Here is a 15,156-nt window from a genome sequence, read left to right as displayed (position 1 = left end):
GGTCATCTCCTGACGATCATGTTACTAAGGATGTGAGACAAGGCGAGCCCATATAGCGGCACTGACAACTAAAAGTCATTCCAAGCAATTATTTGTTAAAATAGATGAATGTACTGTGATTGTAAATAATATACAGTATGCTAGAACTCAAAAAAGGGATACGTGAGAGACAAAAGAGGAAAGGGGCTGCTTATGTATAAGGCCCAGAATTTTGTGCTACACCCCTGATTGCCAGTTTATGCTGTGCTTTCGTTTCCAAGTACACGTCGTGTGGATACAGGGAAGATGTCAGGAGTCACCATCGACATCCCTCCCCGCGCTTTGACTCTCAGCAGAACCAGACCCCACACGGAGGAATCAGACTCCAGCTCTGAGGTATTAAAGCGACACGGCGGAGTAACACGACGAGGCCGTAACCCATTGTTCTTTGCCTTTACTGTCGTCGTTGTCATCCTTAATCCTCATCCCCAATAGAAGGGGACGTGTCGGTGCTGCGGTGTCATCGCTGAAGGCACTACGGCAGGCTCCTTGGATCCATTTCTCACCCTCGTGTCTTAACTTGATTAATGGTGGGCATATTAGAGACACGTTCACGTCCTGTTAAGTCACCAGGATTTATATGAAAGGAGAGTAAGTCTCTACCTCTAGCGGTAGGTCTGTTTTATTTATTTATTTATTTTTTGCTGATTGTACAGCACCAAAGCCGTCCAACACAGGTTGCAGAACAGAACGGAGTGGGCAGATCAGGAAAGAAGAAAAGAACAATACAGATGGGGGGGAAAAAGTGCTGATCTCTTCCTCTCTCGCTCTCTCCCGCCCTCCTCTTTCTCCCTCTGCCTCTTGTTTAGTATGCTGACTGTTTTTGGTACGAAGAAACGGATCCCCACACTGTTCTGCCTGGCCTATTCATCACACTGACCAGCTCAGAGTGCCCAAAGAAGGGAGATGGATGGGTGAGACGTACTGGGAATATGAGTAAGGGGGAGGGAGAGAATAGATGTGGGCACCTTTGTGATTTGTAATATTGGGTTTTTTGAGACGACGAGGTCAGGACCGACCAAGACAATTGTGCTGTGTGCTTCATTCATTTTGTCATATAGTAGCCTGGCGCCTGCGAGATAACACTGGGAACCGTAAGAAGGAAGTATTTGGGCGTCTGGGTAGTATAGCGGTCTATTCCGTTGCCTACCAACACGGGGATCCTGGTTTGAATCCCCGTGTTACCTCCGGCTTGGTCGGGCGTCCCTACAGAAACAATCGACTCTGTGCATAACTGTAGTCCACTGGCTTCCGGTTTCTACTGCAGCGGTCATACCAGTTTCCTGTTTGTTGGCGTGTGCTGTTGACAATGGCATATTTGTCGCGATGCCTGCAAGATTTACCACGGAGAAATGTCAACGACATGCTGCACAGAACTGTCGACAAACTTTCCCCTGCACCTGCCAGCACACGAGGGGGGAAAGTGTCAAGCTGTACACATCACGTTACGGCCACCATTCCGTCCGTGCGTGGACTGAGATGACCGCTGCAGTACAAACCAGAAGTCAGTGGACTGCAGTTATGCACAGAGCCGATTGGCCGTGTCTGGTCGCTGCATGGCGACTCCTCTGGTCGGTCGGGGCGCCTGTTTCGGGGGGGGGGGCTGGGGGGGAATAGCGTGATCCTCCCACGCGCTACGTCCCCCTGGCGAAACCCCTCACTGTCAGGTGAAAAGAAGCGGCTGGCGACTCCACATGTATCGGAGGAGGCACGTGGTAGTTTGCAGCCCTCCCCGGGCGGCAGAGGAGGTGGAGCGGCGACCGGGACGGCTCGGGAGGGTGGGGCCGGGTACAATCGGAGAGATAAAAGGGGAACCCCACCCCCCCCCCCAAAAAAGAAGGAAGTATTTGAAACGTCTCCCTTTAATAGCTGTTCAATGTTTCCTACATTACCGGACTCATAGTTGTGTGTTTATCTCAAAGCTAAGTGCGAACGAACAAAGATGTGTATTTGTGATTTATCCAGAGGTGAAGTGCGGAACTGCCCCGAGAAGTCTCGCGCGTGTCCTCAGACAAGTTCCCCAAAGCAAAGCAAAGCATTCAGAGTCCTGCCTCTGCCGACCACCACCACGTATACGCTGACGTACGCTCGAAACCAGGAGTGGTGGGTCTGTCCTCAGTAGTAGTCAGGAAAGACAGCACTTCTCCAGTATCACCCCCCCCCCGTTTATACAAGACGGCGTTTCATCCACCTGCCGCACACATCACACAGACCTCACGTGCCCACGGAGGGTAATCCAATCAACCTGGATTCAGTCCTGCAAAACTGCATTGACCCACAGGCTGGCTGCATGCACGGCTCCGCTCCAGGCTTCATGGCGGGTGGAGAGGAGCGACCCGCTGCCTAGAGAAACTATACATTTCATCAACACACAGTTAGGATCCCCCTGCTCTCTAAGCAGAAATTGAACAAGAGCGTCGACAGCCCCCATAGCAACCCGGACACCACAGAGGCGAATAGGTAACGAATGTGCGCCCGCCCCCCCCCCCCACACACACACATACATAAACCACATCTGCTGTGTGTGTGTGTGTGAGTGTGCAGTGCCCCTGTCTCAACAGTGAGTCGTGATGTTTGTTTGAGCCACTGTGAAACGGCCTATTAGCCGTGGCAGGTGTGGGTACAGATTGGGCTGGAGCACAGGCCCATTCATTTCACTCTGCAAGAGCATGAGAGAGACAATTGTCCAAAATTAGGCTGCAGGATTAACATACAATTATTATTTTCTTCTTCAGATAGGCTACAGCATGATCTCCCACACCATCACCCCTGGCCTATGAATCTCGATGGCTTTTGGGGGTGATATGACCCCCCACACAATAATCGGGGGATGATATGACCCCCCCCACACACACACACACACACAATAATACATGCAAACTCCTCGTTACATGGGGCCTATACGTGACGCCGTTCGCCGCGTACGTGCGTTTAAGCGACCTACCGCACAGCAGCTGCATCCAGGCGCAGGTCTTGTAGACGGTGGAGGTGTTGCAGAAGAAGAAGAGCGCCATGCAGGCGATGCAGCTGAGGATCAGCACCATGGACAGCAGCACGAACACGGCGGCCGCCTGGAAGGCGCCGGATGGGATGGAGCCGAAGTCGGAGAAGCTCCCCACGCAGGTGAGCTCCCGGCTGGGCGCGCCGCTGCCCACGCAGTAGTGGAAGAGGCCGAAGTAGCCCGCCTGCGGCGTGCTGACGCTGTCCCCGATCCAGTAAGGCTGGATGAACACCACCACGTTGACGATGGCGAAGCATATGGTGAAGATCGCCCACAGCACCCCGATGGCGCGGGAGTTGCGCATGTAGTTGTCATGGTAAATCTTGGAGGCTTCTTGCGAAGGCAACATGTTTCTCTCCCCCCCCCCCCCTCTCTCTCTCCCTCTGTCACCCTCCCGCTCTATCTCTATCTCTCTCTCCCCCCCCCCTTTAAAGAAAGGGCTTCTTCAAGTCTTCAATGGCTATGTGGGCACACCATGCACCCCGCTACCCTGTGGGAAGTGGTGACCCTATAAGATTTTGTGTTTTCTATCAAAGCTTGGTAAACAGATCCCTCCGCGGCTGCAGACAGGGCTTTAAATTATTATTATTATTATTATTATTATTGTCTGCTTGGTTATTTCCTAATGTTGCTGGAGCAGGCCCCCTTTCACAGCATCGCACTCTGAAAAATATAACCACATTTTGCATATGACTTCACGAGACTAAATGAGCGGGGGGGGGGGGTTGAGATGCTACATCGAACCAACAGAAACCGGAGCCCGCCAATCACCGATCAATCATCTAAGGGGACCAGTGAATTAACATTGCCGTCCAAGGCTCCGCTTTCTTTAAGGCTGCACAACGAATCCATCCAAGCGGGGGTTTCTAGATTTCACAGTAGTCGGGGTGGGGTGGGGGCGGTGGGGGTTGTGGGGGGGGGGGGAGTTAAAGCTGTTTTTCCATCTCACCCATCAGTCCAGCGCTATACCTTCAGTATGTCCTTTATCGCCGTCCGGAAGACGAGATGGGTCTTGTTGCCTAGCGCCAGCGGTGGACCCCCGTCGGATCATCCGCGGCATCCGTGGGGTGCTGCGCCTCTGCTTGAGCCAGTGGAGACGTCGACGCGGCTTTTTCTTGTTTTCTTTATCTTTTTTTTGATGGGGGGAGAAAAGGGGAGAAAAACGCACCAAACGGAGAAGGGCTGGGAAAAGCCTCCGTCAAATCTCAACAGTCCTTTCTTGTAGATCCGAAATCCTCCGCCGTGTCGACTCCATTATCATCATGGCTTTGTCATACAGCCCACAGTGTGCGTTCTCTCTCTCTCTCTCTCTCCCTCCCCCCCCCCCCCTCTCTCTCTCTCTCCTGCGCTCTCTGGCTTTCTATGTCTGTCTCACTGTCTCTCGCGCACGCACGCACGCACGCACGCACGCACGCACGCACGGGGGCGCTCTTCCTCTACCTCCCTCCCCGTCGTCTTCCTCCCGTTACTCTCCGCGGGTCGCAGGGAGCGCGCTGCAGAGGGCGCTGATGTGGTGCTGATGACAGGGACGCGGGCGGCGCGCTCGTGTCGGCGGGCACGGCAGCACGGAGGAGGTCGTCGCTCGCTCCGCCCATTTCACGTCCCGTCTCAAACGCCGCACGGGGCTGCCGGTGTGGAGGACCGGCGTGTTGGGGGTGAGACACCGGGAGCCGCAGACTCCGAGCACGGAGGCGTATGTGTACAGTAACTATACAGCGGCCAGTTCGAGCTCCCACTACAAACCATTCCGCATCATTCTGTCTGAAACAGAAATACTCCATCTGTGTTGAGTTTGCACGCGACTTCGCCCCATTTTTGTCACTGAGGTGAATTACCAAGTTAGTCACCGATAGTTAAGTATACCATATATATATACTACACGCTATACACTACACAATATATACACTAGCTTTTTACCCATACATTTCTACTGGTGTGGCCGAGTGCATTTCTTTTTTGGTGGACCCCCCCCCCCCTTTTTCTCCCAATTGTACTTGGCCAATTACCCCACTCCTCCGAGTCCTCCCGGTCTCTGCTCCACCCCCTCTGCCGATCCGGGGAGGACTGCAGACTACCACATGCCTCCTCCCATACACGTGGAATCGCCAGCCGCTACTTTTCACCTGACAGTGAGGAGTTTCACCAGGGGAACGTAGGGCGTGGGAGGATCACGCTACCCCCCCCAGCCCCCCCCAGTCCCCCCCCCCACACACACACACCCCAAACAGGTGCCCCGACCAACCAAATGTAGCCCGTGGAATTAGATACCACACAGGACACAATTACTTCCGGGGTTCTTGTAGCTTTAATTTTATTGTTTGAACCTTCGAATGCAGATCGTTTTACTGAGTGCATAAATTCCCGTGTCTTTCGAGCAAACAGCTCATAAATGTTCACAGATGTGGCAAGTTTAACAGAAAAGATTTTAAAAGGAAAATAATAAATACAAAATACAAAATACAGCATACGGTGCAAAATACGGCAGTGGACTATGTATGTTAAACAGGGTTTAACAAAGACATGTGGAACTTCCTGAAGATCGCGCAACTTCTCACTCTGTCAGTTACCTTTAAACAGAATTAAAATGCATATAAAACCTTTACATTTCCCTTACTACCCAAATACAATGGCATGGTGTGGCTTTATGCACGCCAACATTACCTTGTCATGCCTGCAATGGCGAACAGTGGTCGACGGCTCGCGCCCAAAATCACCGAACATCAACTCCAGTAGCGTCTAAATCAAACCATCTTGTCAAATTACCGACATATAATATTGTTTGGAATAATGTTACAGGTATATTTCACAAGATATTTACCCCTACTTACTACGGAGTCAGAGCACCGTCACACCGCAATCTTCAGGTGCTTCACAAATAAAAAAAAAAGAAAGAATACCCAAGATGCACTTGGATAACTTGCAGAAAGAGTACCCAAGATGCACTTGGATGACTTGCACGGAGTTACAATAAAAGTCCGCAACACTGCCACTCACTGGTCAAAACATGCAATGACAACCAAAACTATAAAAATACACTCACAATCTGCTTCACAATTTAAATACATCAAATGACATTTTACATGGCTTGACAGTGTAACAATTACATATATTAACAGTTGAACTATACTAAATTTAAGTGGAAATCATTTAACATATTTAACAGATTTACCACCCGGCTACACAAAGGAGGCACTATAGTGCAGCGACCAGGACACATACCCACATCCGGCTTCCCACCCGCAGACACAGCCAATCGACTCCAGTGCTTAACTGTAGTCCACTGACTTCCGGTTTCTACTGCAGCGTTCATACCAGTTTCCAAACTGACCATCCTCATAATTTTGTGGACGTAACGTGATATGTACAACGTGAAACTTCCCCCCCGTGTGCTGGTGGGTGCAGGTGAAAGTTTGTCGACGGTTGTGTGCATGTGGTTGACATTTATCCATGGTAAATCTTGCAGGCATCGCGAAAAATATGCCATTATCGATAGCAAGCGCCAACAAACAGGAAACTGGAATGACCGCTGCAGTAGAAACCGGAAGTAAGTGGACTACAATTACAGAGCCCATTACCCCACTCTTCCGAGCCGTCCCGGTCGCTGCTCCATCCTCTCTGCCGCGATCCGGGGAGGGCTGCAGACTACCACATGCCTCCTCCCATACATGTGGAGTCGCCAGCCGCTTCTTTCACCTGACAGTGAGGAGGAGTTTCACCAGGGGGACGTAGAGCGTGGGAGGATCACGCTACCCCCCCCCCCCGAAAAGACGCCCCGACCGACCAGAGGAGGCGCTATTGCAGCGACTAGGACACATACCCACATCCGGCTTCCCACCCGCAGACACGGCCAATTGTGTCTATAAGGGACGCCCGACCAAGCCGACGGTAATACTGGGATTCGAACCGGCGACCCCTGTGTTGGTGGGCAACGGAATAGACCGCTTCGCCACCTGGACGCCCGCGGTCGAGCGCATTTGACGTAATCCCACACTTCATCAGTGTACTGTATTTAAAATCCACGGCGATCACGTGACTCATCAGTTAAAATTCACTCGTCGGAACCTCGCGCGGGAGCGCCTCCGGCTCGGTAGCGGATGTGTGCGGCTCCCTCCGACAAATAACTGGCAGCGCGTTAGTGCTGTCAAACACGCTGCTGACGCTCCAGCTCACCGGGCCCAAAAAAAAGCATACCCTGAAGTGCTCGGGTTCTTTCTGGGCGCCGGCCGCAGCACCTAATAGTAGCTCTTTGTACCACTCTGGAGACACCGCCGGGGTATAAAGCATCCCCCCCCCCCGTCTTACATGACTTGGGAGAGTACTCGCCCCATCCATATCTGTTACTTTATTCAGCTGCGCTTTCTGCAGGGCCAGATGTTACCTTAGCCGCCGATGCACTCCAGCGCACTCCAAGCAGAGACCATTAACGGCTCCGTTACCCTCCCCTGGGACACGCGCATCTGCCCCCAAGCCAACACATTCGTGGAAAACTAGGGCAACTACGGTTTGTTCCCCGCGACGGAGAGCAAACCGCCCTTACTGCTCGTGATGGCAGTTTTCAAATACGACCGATCGGTAGAAGAGGGTGCGCGTGCAGGAAATGTCGCGTGACGTCTGGGCCGCCGATCAGCTCGGACGCGGAAGTAAACGACGACGTGGTCAACAGGGAACCCGAGGAAGGCCCTCAAACCCGAGCTTCCTGTTCTCCTTCCTCATCCTCACGCGCACACGCACGCATACACGCACGCACACACGCACGCGCCCACACACACACACACACACACACACACACACAGGCAAGCAGAGATTGTATCAATAATGCACCTGATTCATTCACTGCCACATCTGCCGGATGTACTGCACGTTCAGCAAACATGCAGCCTGTTCGAGTCCTGTCTAAATACACGTGTACTGTACCATCACCCACTTCCGCATCAGCACTCCTACCGCTATCCTCATCCCGAGACGGTCTGGCGTGTGTTTGTAGCAGCAGGGGAGCGTGTGTGTGTGTGTGTGTGTGTGTGAGTGACTGTGTGTGTGTGTGTGCATACGCCCATGTGTCTCTGTGGATGTATACGCACTATATTTGTGCTTTCTGTTTTTGTGTTCACCAGTTTGGTGCGTGTACATGTGTGCCCATGGTGACGTGTGTGTGTGTGTGTGTGTGTGTGTGTGTGTGTGTGTGTGTGTGTGTGTGTGTGTGTGTGTGTGTGTGTGTGAGTGTGGTGTGTGCTGAAGTGCGCTGCGTGAGAGGAAGAGATGGAGTGCTGCTCTTGATGCGAGGACACGACGGTGGAGGAAAATAGACTTGTACACAGCTGGGGGACGTCTCCTGAGAAACACCAGGTCTTATATAGACAGGGGGGGGGGCGAGAGAGAGCGGGAGAGAGAGAGAGAGAGAGAGAGAGAGAGATAGAGAGAGAGAGATAGAGAGAGAGAGAGAGAGAGAGAGAGAGAGAGAGAGCGAGCGAGAGGGAGAGAATGCTTGTATGTATACATACATTTTGTGTGTGTCTGTGTGAAGAGCCACGTGTGTGTGCGTGTAGCGCCACGTGTGTGTGCGTGTGTGTGTGTGTGTGTGTGTGTGTGTGTGTGTGTGAAGAGCCACGTGTGTGTGTGTGTGTGTGTGTGTGTGTGTGTGTGTGTGTGTGTAGCGCCACGTGTGTGTATGTGTGTGTGTTTGTGTGTGTGAAGAGCCACGTGTGCGTGTGTGTGTGTGTGTGTTTGTGTGTAGAGCCATGTATGTGTGTGTGTGTAGAGCCGTGTGTGTGTGTGTGTGTGTGTGTGTGTGTGTGTGTGTGTGTGTGTGTGTGTGTGTTAAAGAGGACAGACATTCGGGTAATGGAATAGCTGATCTGGGGACGACATAATGTCACACCTCCTCGCAGCTGTGAAGCTCATCCCTGGAGTGTGACGTGTGTGTGCGCGTGAGCGCGCGTCTACGTGGCTTTGTATGGCTTCAGTTATAAATACAACACCAACAGCATCGCACCTCGTGGTGAACGTGTTGGCGTATAACACAACCACACTTGTTACCCCAGCACGTTTCCGCCGCCGCACGGCATTATTACACCGCGATGATTTACCAGACAGCCTCCTGTCTTAGGTTGCCATCTGCTGGCCTCAGAGAGAACTGCATGAATCTGTCAAACGTCACACGCAGGTCACCTTCATCCCTAAAAGCGTGAACAAATGCGTGCGTGTGTGTGTGTGTGTGTGTGTGTGTGTGTGTGTGTGTGTGTGTGTGTGTGTGTGTGTGTGTGTTTATGACCGATCTTAGCAATTATCACTAAATTCAAATATTATCTTTTTAATCCTATTTGAGTTAATGATGGGATATGTGTACATTAGACCGACATCTTTCCTTCGTTCATGTTCCGGGGTTTAACTCAACTGTTAAAATAAGAGACACTTTCCGTAGACTCCTACATTGCAGTCTATTGAATCTACTCTTCTCTTTCGACGGTTCACGCAGCTGTGTGTCGTAAAATGAAACGACACCAACATTCATGTGAACAGCAGAACTGATGAGGTGGAACAAAATGGAAATGTACCTTTTCTTATAATGTGGGGAACAGAATTAAGGAAATAATGTATGTTTCATACTAAAATCTGATGCAAAATGTTGCAAATCGGATGAACCTAAAAGCCAAACATTTCAGTTGCAATGTCTTATATTCACCACTAGAAAGCAGCATTTCATTACCCAGCCAACCCCCCTGTTTGGTTTTTAAACCTTTTTCTCCTCCAGGATTTCTCTGAACTTTAATTTTATACTACATGTAAACATGATTTCTTATGCTAACTTCATAATCATTTGAAGAGTATGAAGTACAAAATTGAGGAAACTTGTTTTCTCTGTTTTGATAAGATAGAAAGTCAGGAATCAGGAATCAGGACTCGGAAATCAGGAACATGTATTTGTAGTTTCATTGCGTACATGACGTGAAACGAAACGTCGTTTCCCACAGCCCGCAGCGGTGCAACACAAAGACAAAAACACATCCAAAAACTAAAAAAACACATATATCCAACATATCCACAATATAAATAATAAAAATAATAATAATAACAATGATAATTAACTGAGCGCGAACGCCAGCCAGGATGACTGTCGGAACTGCTGGTCTGCATGGGTGTCACAGCCCGGCTCGTGGGCTGCGACAAAGATGGCAGATCAGACGAGTTTGCAATTTTGCCCAAACACATTTATTTACAAAACGACAAAGAGCAGCTCATGAGCACAAAGGATGAGCCTCCGCCCTTGACCAAGATCCTGCAAGACAAAAAAGAACATAAAAATCACAAGCGCCCCTAGTGGAGCGAAGGGGTCGTTACAATGGGCTAGCAGTTAGCTTAGCCTGCCCCACTTCCACGTCCTGTGAGACCGCCCTCGGTGCTTCCTCTTCGGGCACAGCTCCGAGCAGGGCCGTGGTCCTTGGGACCACCCTCAGCAGTCCAAGCTCCCTCAGTCGACCCAACGCCAGCTCTGCCAGCCGGACACCCTCGACACACCTCCACACGACGACACCAACAACACAGTCAAGCTAGGCGAGACCGCCGGCGGTGTAATCGGTGTAATCTGAACTGCCGGTCTGCATGGGCTAGCAGCTTAGCCCTGCCCTACTTCCGAGTCCTGTCAGACCGCCCTCGGTGTCTCCTCTTCGGGCACAGCTCCGGGCAAGGCCGCGGTCCCCGGGCCAACAGGACGCGGCAGACCAAGCTCCCCCCGCCGATCCAGCGGCAGCTCTCCCAGCCATCAGACGAAAACACAAACCCGGACGCGGACGCGGACAAACACGCTGCATAGACGGCACCGGGTGAGGCAAATGGGAGGCAAATCTAAGTTGGCGCCGCCACCTTCCCACACCTTAAAAGTATTGTAAGGTAATAATGAAATGTAGGATTTACATTTGGACTGCATTTACACACACACACACACACACACACACACACACACACACACACACACACACACACACACACACACACACACACACACACACCATGCTCACAGCTGAACAACAGCCAGACCCCCCCCCCCCCCCGTCTTCTGTTCACCTTCACTTAATGGCGTCCCCTATCAAACATGGCCACTCTCGCCACTCAGAAATATGTGCCGGCTTTTGTGACCTTTTCACCACCCCACTTAAAGTAAGACGCGCTGGGTTAACGGCGCCGGCAACGATGCCAAATACATTAAAATACTGCCCCCAAACGTCCATGGAAGACATTGCATTTTTCTACAAGAAATATTAAACGTGCAATTGTGCCAAAAGACATCCCAGTACTTTGCTATGTAATGGGTCAAAGGTCAGCTCTGTTATCTATGTTCTTTTCCTATGGAGGCCAGTATTGTGCATGTTCTTTTTTTTGGGGGGGGGGGTTCCCCCTTTTCTCCCCAATTGTACTTGGCCAATTACCCCACTCTTCCGAGCCGTCCCGGTCGCTGCTCCACCCCCTCTGCCGATCCGGGGAGGGCTGCAGACTACCACGTGCCTCCTCCCATACATGTGGAGTCGCCAGCCGCTTCTTTTCACCTGCCGGTGAGGAGTTTCGCCAGGGGAACGTAGCGCGTGGGAGGATCACGCTAGTCCCCCCAGTCCCCCCCTCCCCCCTGACTGAAAAGATTCCCCGACCGACCAGAGGAGGCGCTAGTGTAGCGATCAGGACACATACCCACATCTGGCTTCCCGCTTGCAGACACGTCCAGTTGTTGTCTGCAGTGACGTCCGACCAAGTCGGAGGTAACACGGGGATTCGAACCGGCGATCTCCATGTTGCTAGGCAATGGCATAAACCGCTTCGCCACCCGGACACCCAGTATTGCTCTTCTTCGTTGTCCTGAGAGGCAGCCATCGTGTCATGGTGCATACGTTAAAGAGGAAGGCATCTACATCACTAATGCAAGTGCAGATGCAGATGCAGGGACGAGTGACCCTGAGGAAATCCTTTTGGATCAGTTTCTGGTTCTTACTGGCAGCAGCAGCAGCGGCTCGGGATGAGCGTCATCAGGATTCCCGTCACACTCCAACCCCGAGCCCTCAAACAGCCACTAAGGACACCATGACAGCACTGCCTCATCCAAGGATGGATTGATACAGTTGTCCCTCAGCCTTTATTTTTCACGCAATGTAAATCTCCCCTCCTCCTCTCTCCTCCTCTCTCTCCTCCTCTCTCACTCTCTGTCACAGACCTCTTTTTGATAAAGGGGACTATTTTCTCCCCCTATGAAATGAAGGGAGAGGATGTTGCACGTATTCGAACGTGTGTTATGTCTGTTACAGTACAGTATGGTATGTATTTCTATGTGGCCGCCTTTATGTCCAAGACAAATTCCTCTCAGGGCAAGTAAAGTAATCCTGACCCTGATCTAGATCTCTGGACGCCAGCTGATGACGGACCGTGAGTTGTTGGCAGTGGCTGGACGGCGTTTGGAGCGTTTTTTGGCACAGGCCGGCGATCAAATATGCCGTCGCATCATCAAAGGCACCCGAACCCTGAGCTGAGCCGGGAAAACTGTATAAAAGAATTGTATATGGTATAATTCACATCTCACACACACACACACACACACAGCCTGCTGTTAGTGACACAAAATCAAATACACACACTCACACATGCAGTAGCTGTATAAAGAGCGTGGATATCCTCTGGAAAGTGTGTGGATTTGTACCGGTGCATCTCCGGGCCTCTGCTGCAGCCTCTGCAAGGGCACGCTAATGGCGCTTATATTCAGCCAGGTCTGGCTGGCTTGATATAACGGAGTCAGCACGGGCGTCATTAAATACAGACACGAAAGTGTAACAGGGGCACGTGTAGGATTTCTTTCTTTTTCATCCACAAGTATAATTTCCATCTATCCATCCATCCATCCATCCATCCATCCATCCATCCATCCATTATGCAACCGCTTATCCTGCTCCCAGGCTCGCGGGGGATGCTGGAGCCTATCCCAGCAGTCACTGGGTGGCAGGCGGGGAGACACCCCGGACAGGCCGCCAGGCCACCACAGGGCTCCAAGTATCTCTTCTTTAACGATAAATCAAAAGTTCACCCTTGGTCTCACTTCACCGAGTCAGCTGAGTTTCACCCATGATGCTTTTTTCCCATCCAAATATATATTTTATTTGATCTGCATGTGCGCGTGTGGGCGCGTACACGTGTGCATGTGTTTAATTGCGTATGCATGCCTGAGCCCCAAGGTAGTAAATTTAGCCCTGTCTGGCTGGTTCATCATGATCAGAAGGAAATGTAAATGTGGCAGAACTGATCCACTACAGACAGACAGGCGGTGTCTGAGAGCCTGACGGTAAGGAGGGCTGGAAAGTCTACGAGTGGGGTCATTTCTAGATGTGCTGATGACCTCATTTATACATAAATGTACATATGTGTCTACGGTATGCCTTAAACGTCAATTTAGTCACACACTCTGATTTTGGTTATTGTAAAGAGTACTGCAAGGCAAGCCACAGTACACTGGCCTCGTTAACAGTCATGTCTCACAACCAAGATCTGCATAAATGAATGCGGAACAAAATTCTCAAATGCAGACAGGTAATGGAAGCATGGGGAGGAAAGTCAATTTGATCGTTTTAAGATGTGTATTGTGAGAACCCCCAGTGCAATATTTGTGTATTTATGCATCAGGGATTTGACTGGAATGATCGGGGGGGTTTTGCCCTCCATGCTTTATCCTCGTGGATGCATTAAAGATTTATTGCAAAGTCAAAGGTCACTTAGTTTTTGATTAATCAGTGAAATCCTTTTTACCATTGATTATCTGCCTCCACACTGAAATGTAAAACATCTAATTTAATTTTTGTGACGGTTCCAGTGCCTGATGGGGTCATACTGTGTGTGTGTATCTTCTCCTTGACCTCCACCTTGGCGTGGTGGAGAAGCTTGCATGTAACAATGATCCCAAGAGCTATGCTGTCCGGAGCTTGGCTCATGGTAGGGTCACCCAAGGCGGATAGGTCAAGGGGGAGGTTCCAGACGAAGTGTGATCCAACAAAGACCTTAACGGCGACACTGGTAGAAGATGTCTCCAGGTCACAATGGCAGTGAAGGCGGATGAAGGCTGCAACAGAGGGTGGTCCCCAATCGTCTTGGTTCTCCATGCCATTGGACTCTGGCCACTCCCTTCCAAGGACCGTGTGGTGGCTGCAGGTACGTCACCCACTCCATGTGAAAAGCTGTCACGTACAGGCGTCCTCCCATTATGCAGCTCCAGGATCGGCCTCTACACCCACCTGAGGACCCAGAGGGATCCAGAGGGAGGACGGTCATACTCGACCCGGAGTGACCGCTGATGATGATGATGATGATGATGATGATGATGATGATGATATGAGCTTGTCAAACTATCTCGGAGCAAGTTGTTTTGCTGCTGCATTGCATTACCAACAACTACACACACTACAGCCATTATTAAATTCTTTCAGAGAGCATGTTATTTTTCATCTGATCTCATCATCAGCTGCTTCTCCAGGGTCAGATCATTGTGGTGGCAAGCTAAGTAGGGCACTCCAGATATCTCTCTCCCCAGCAACAGCCTCCAGCTCCTCCTGGGGGACCCTAAGGCATTCCCAGGCCAGATTGGACATGTAATCCCTCCAGCGAGTTCTGGGTCTACCCCGGCATCTCCTCCCAATTGGACGTGCCCAGAAAAATTATAAAAGGAAGGCGCCCAGGAGGCATCAGATACCTGCACCACCTCAACTGGCTCCTTTCAACACAAAGGAGCAGCAGCTCTACTCTGAGCTTCCTCCGGATGTCTGAGCTCCTCACCTTATCTCTAAGGCTGAGCCCAGACAACCTTAGACATAGACTTAGACTACTTTTATTGTCATACATACAAGGGAATGAAATTATGTTTCACAAGGACCTCAGTGTCGCGTAAAAACAAATAACACACAATAAATATTAAAAACAAAAAGTGCATTAAAAGCAAAAATTACTTCACAGACCTAAACATCAAAAGCACACCTTATACAGACAGTGAAAAAGATGGTCAAAAAGTCATTTTATGGAGGACTGAGTGTTCAAGCTGTTGAGGAACCTCACAGCCTGAGGAATGAAACTATTGCATAGTCTGGTAGAAGCAGCACGGATGC

The 15,156-nt window shown here is 50.7% G+C and overlaps 1 protein-coding gene across 1 annotated transcript; it reads right to left on the bottom strand.

Annotated features, from left to right (window-relative positions):
• Positions 1-236: 236 nt before the first annotated feature.
• LOC130130130 (LHFPL tetraspan subfamily member 4 protein-like) lies at positions 237-3,389 on the bottom strand. The gene is made up of 2 exons (XM_056299864.1): positions 2,984-3,389; positions 237-370 (listed from the first exon to the last, which is right to left on the bottom strand). Exons 1-2 carry the CDS (start codon positions 3,387-3,389, stop codon positions 237-239), a joined length of 540 nt encoding a protein of 179 aa, XP_056155839.1.
• Positions 3,390-15,156: the final 11,767 nt, after the last annotated feature.

This window comes from Lampris incognitus, chromosome 2, assembly GCF_029633865.1.
Source record: "Lampris incognitus isolate fLamInc1 chromosome 2, fLamInc1.hap2, whole genome shotgun sequence".
Lineage (NCBI taxonomy): Eukaryota > Metazoa > Chordata > Actinopteri > Lampriformes > Lampridae > Lampris > Lampris incognitus.
The sequence above is the reverse complement of the archived record's forward strand: the minus strand, read 5'-3'. Positions and strand labels throughout refer to the sequence as shown.

What these genes read in the sequence shown, in the direction of transcription:
- LOC130130130 (XM_056299864.1), bottom strand. Translation starts at nt 3,389, where the DNA reads ATGTTGCCTTCGCAAGAAGCCTCCAAGATTTACCATGACAACTACATG. An exon ending in CTGGATGCAGCTGCTGTGCG is followed by an intron (nt 371 to 2,983) that starts GTAGGTCGCTTA and finishes TTAATACCTCAG; the next exon opens with AGCTGGAGTCTGATTCCTCC.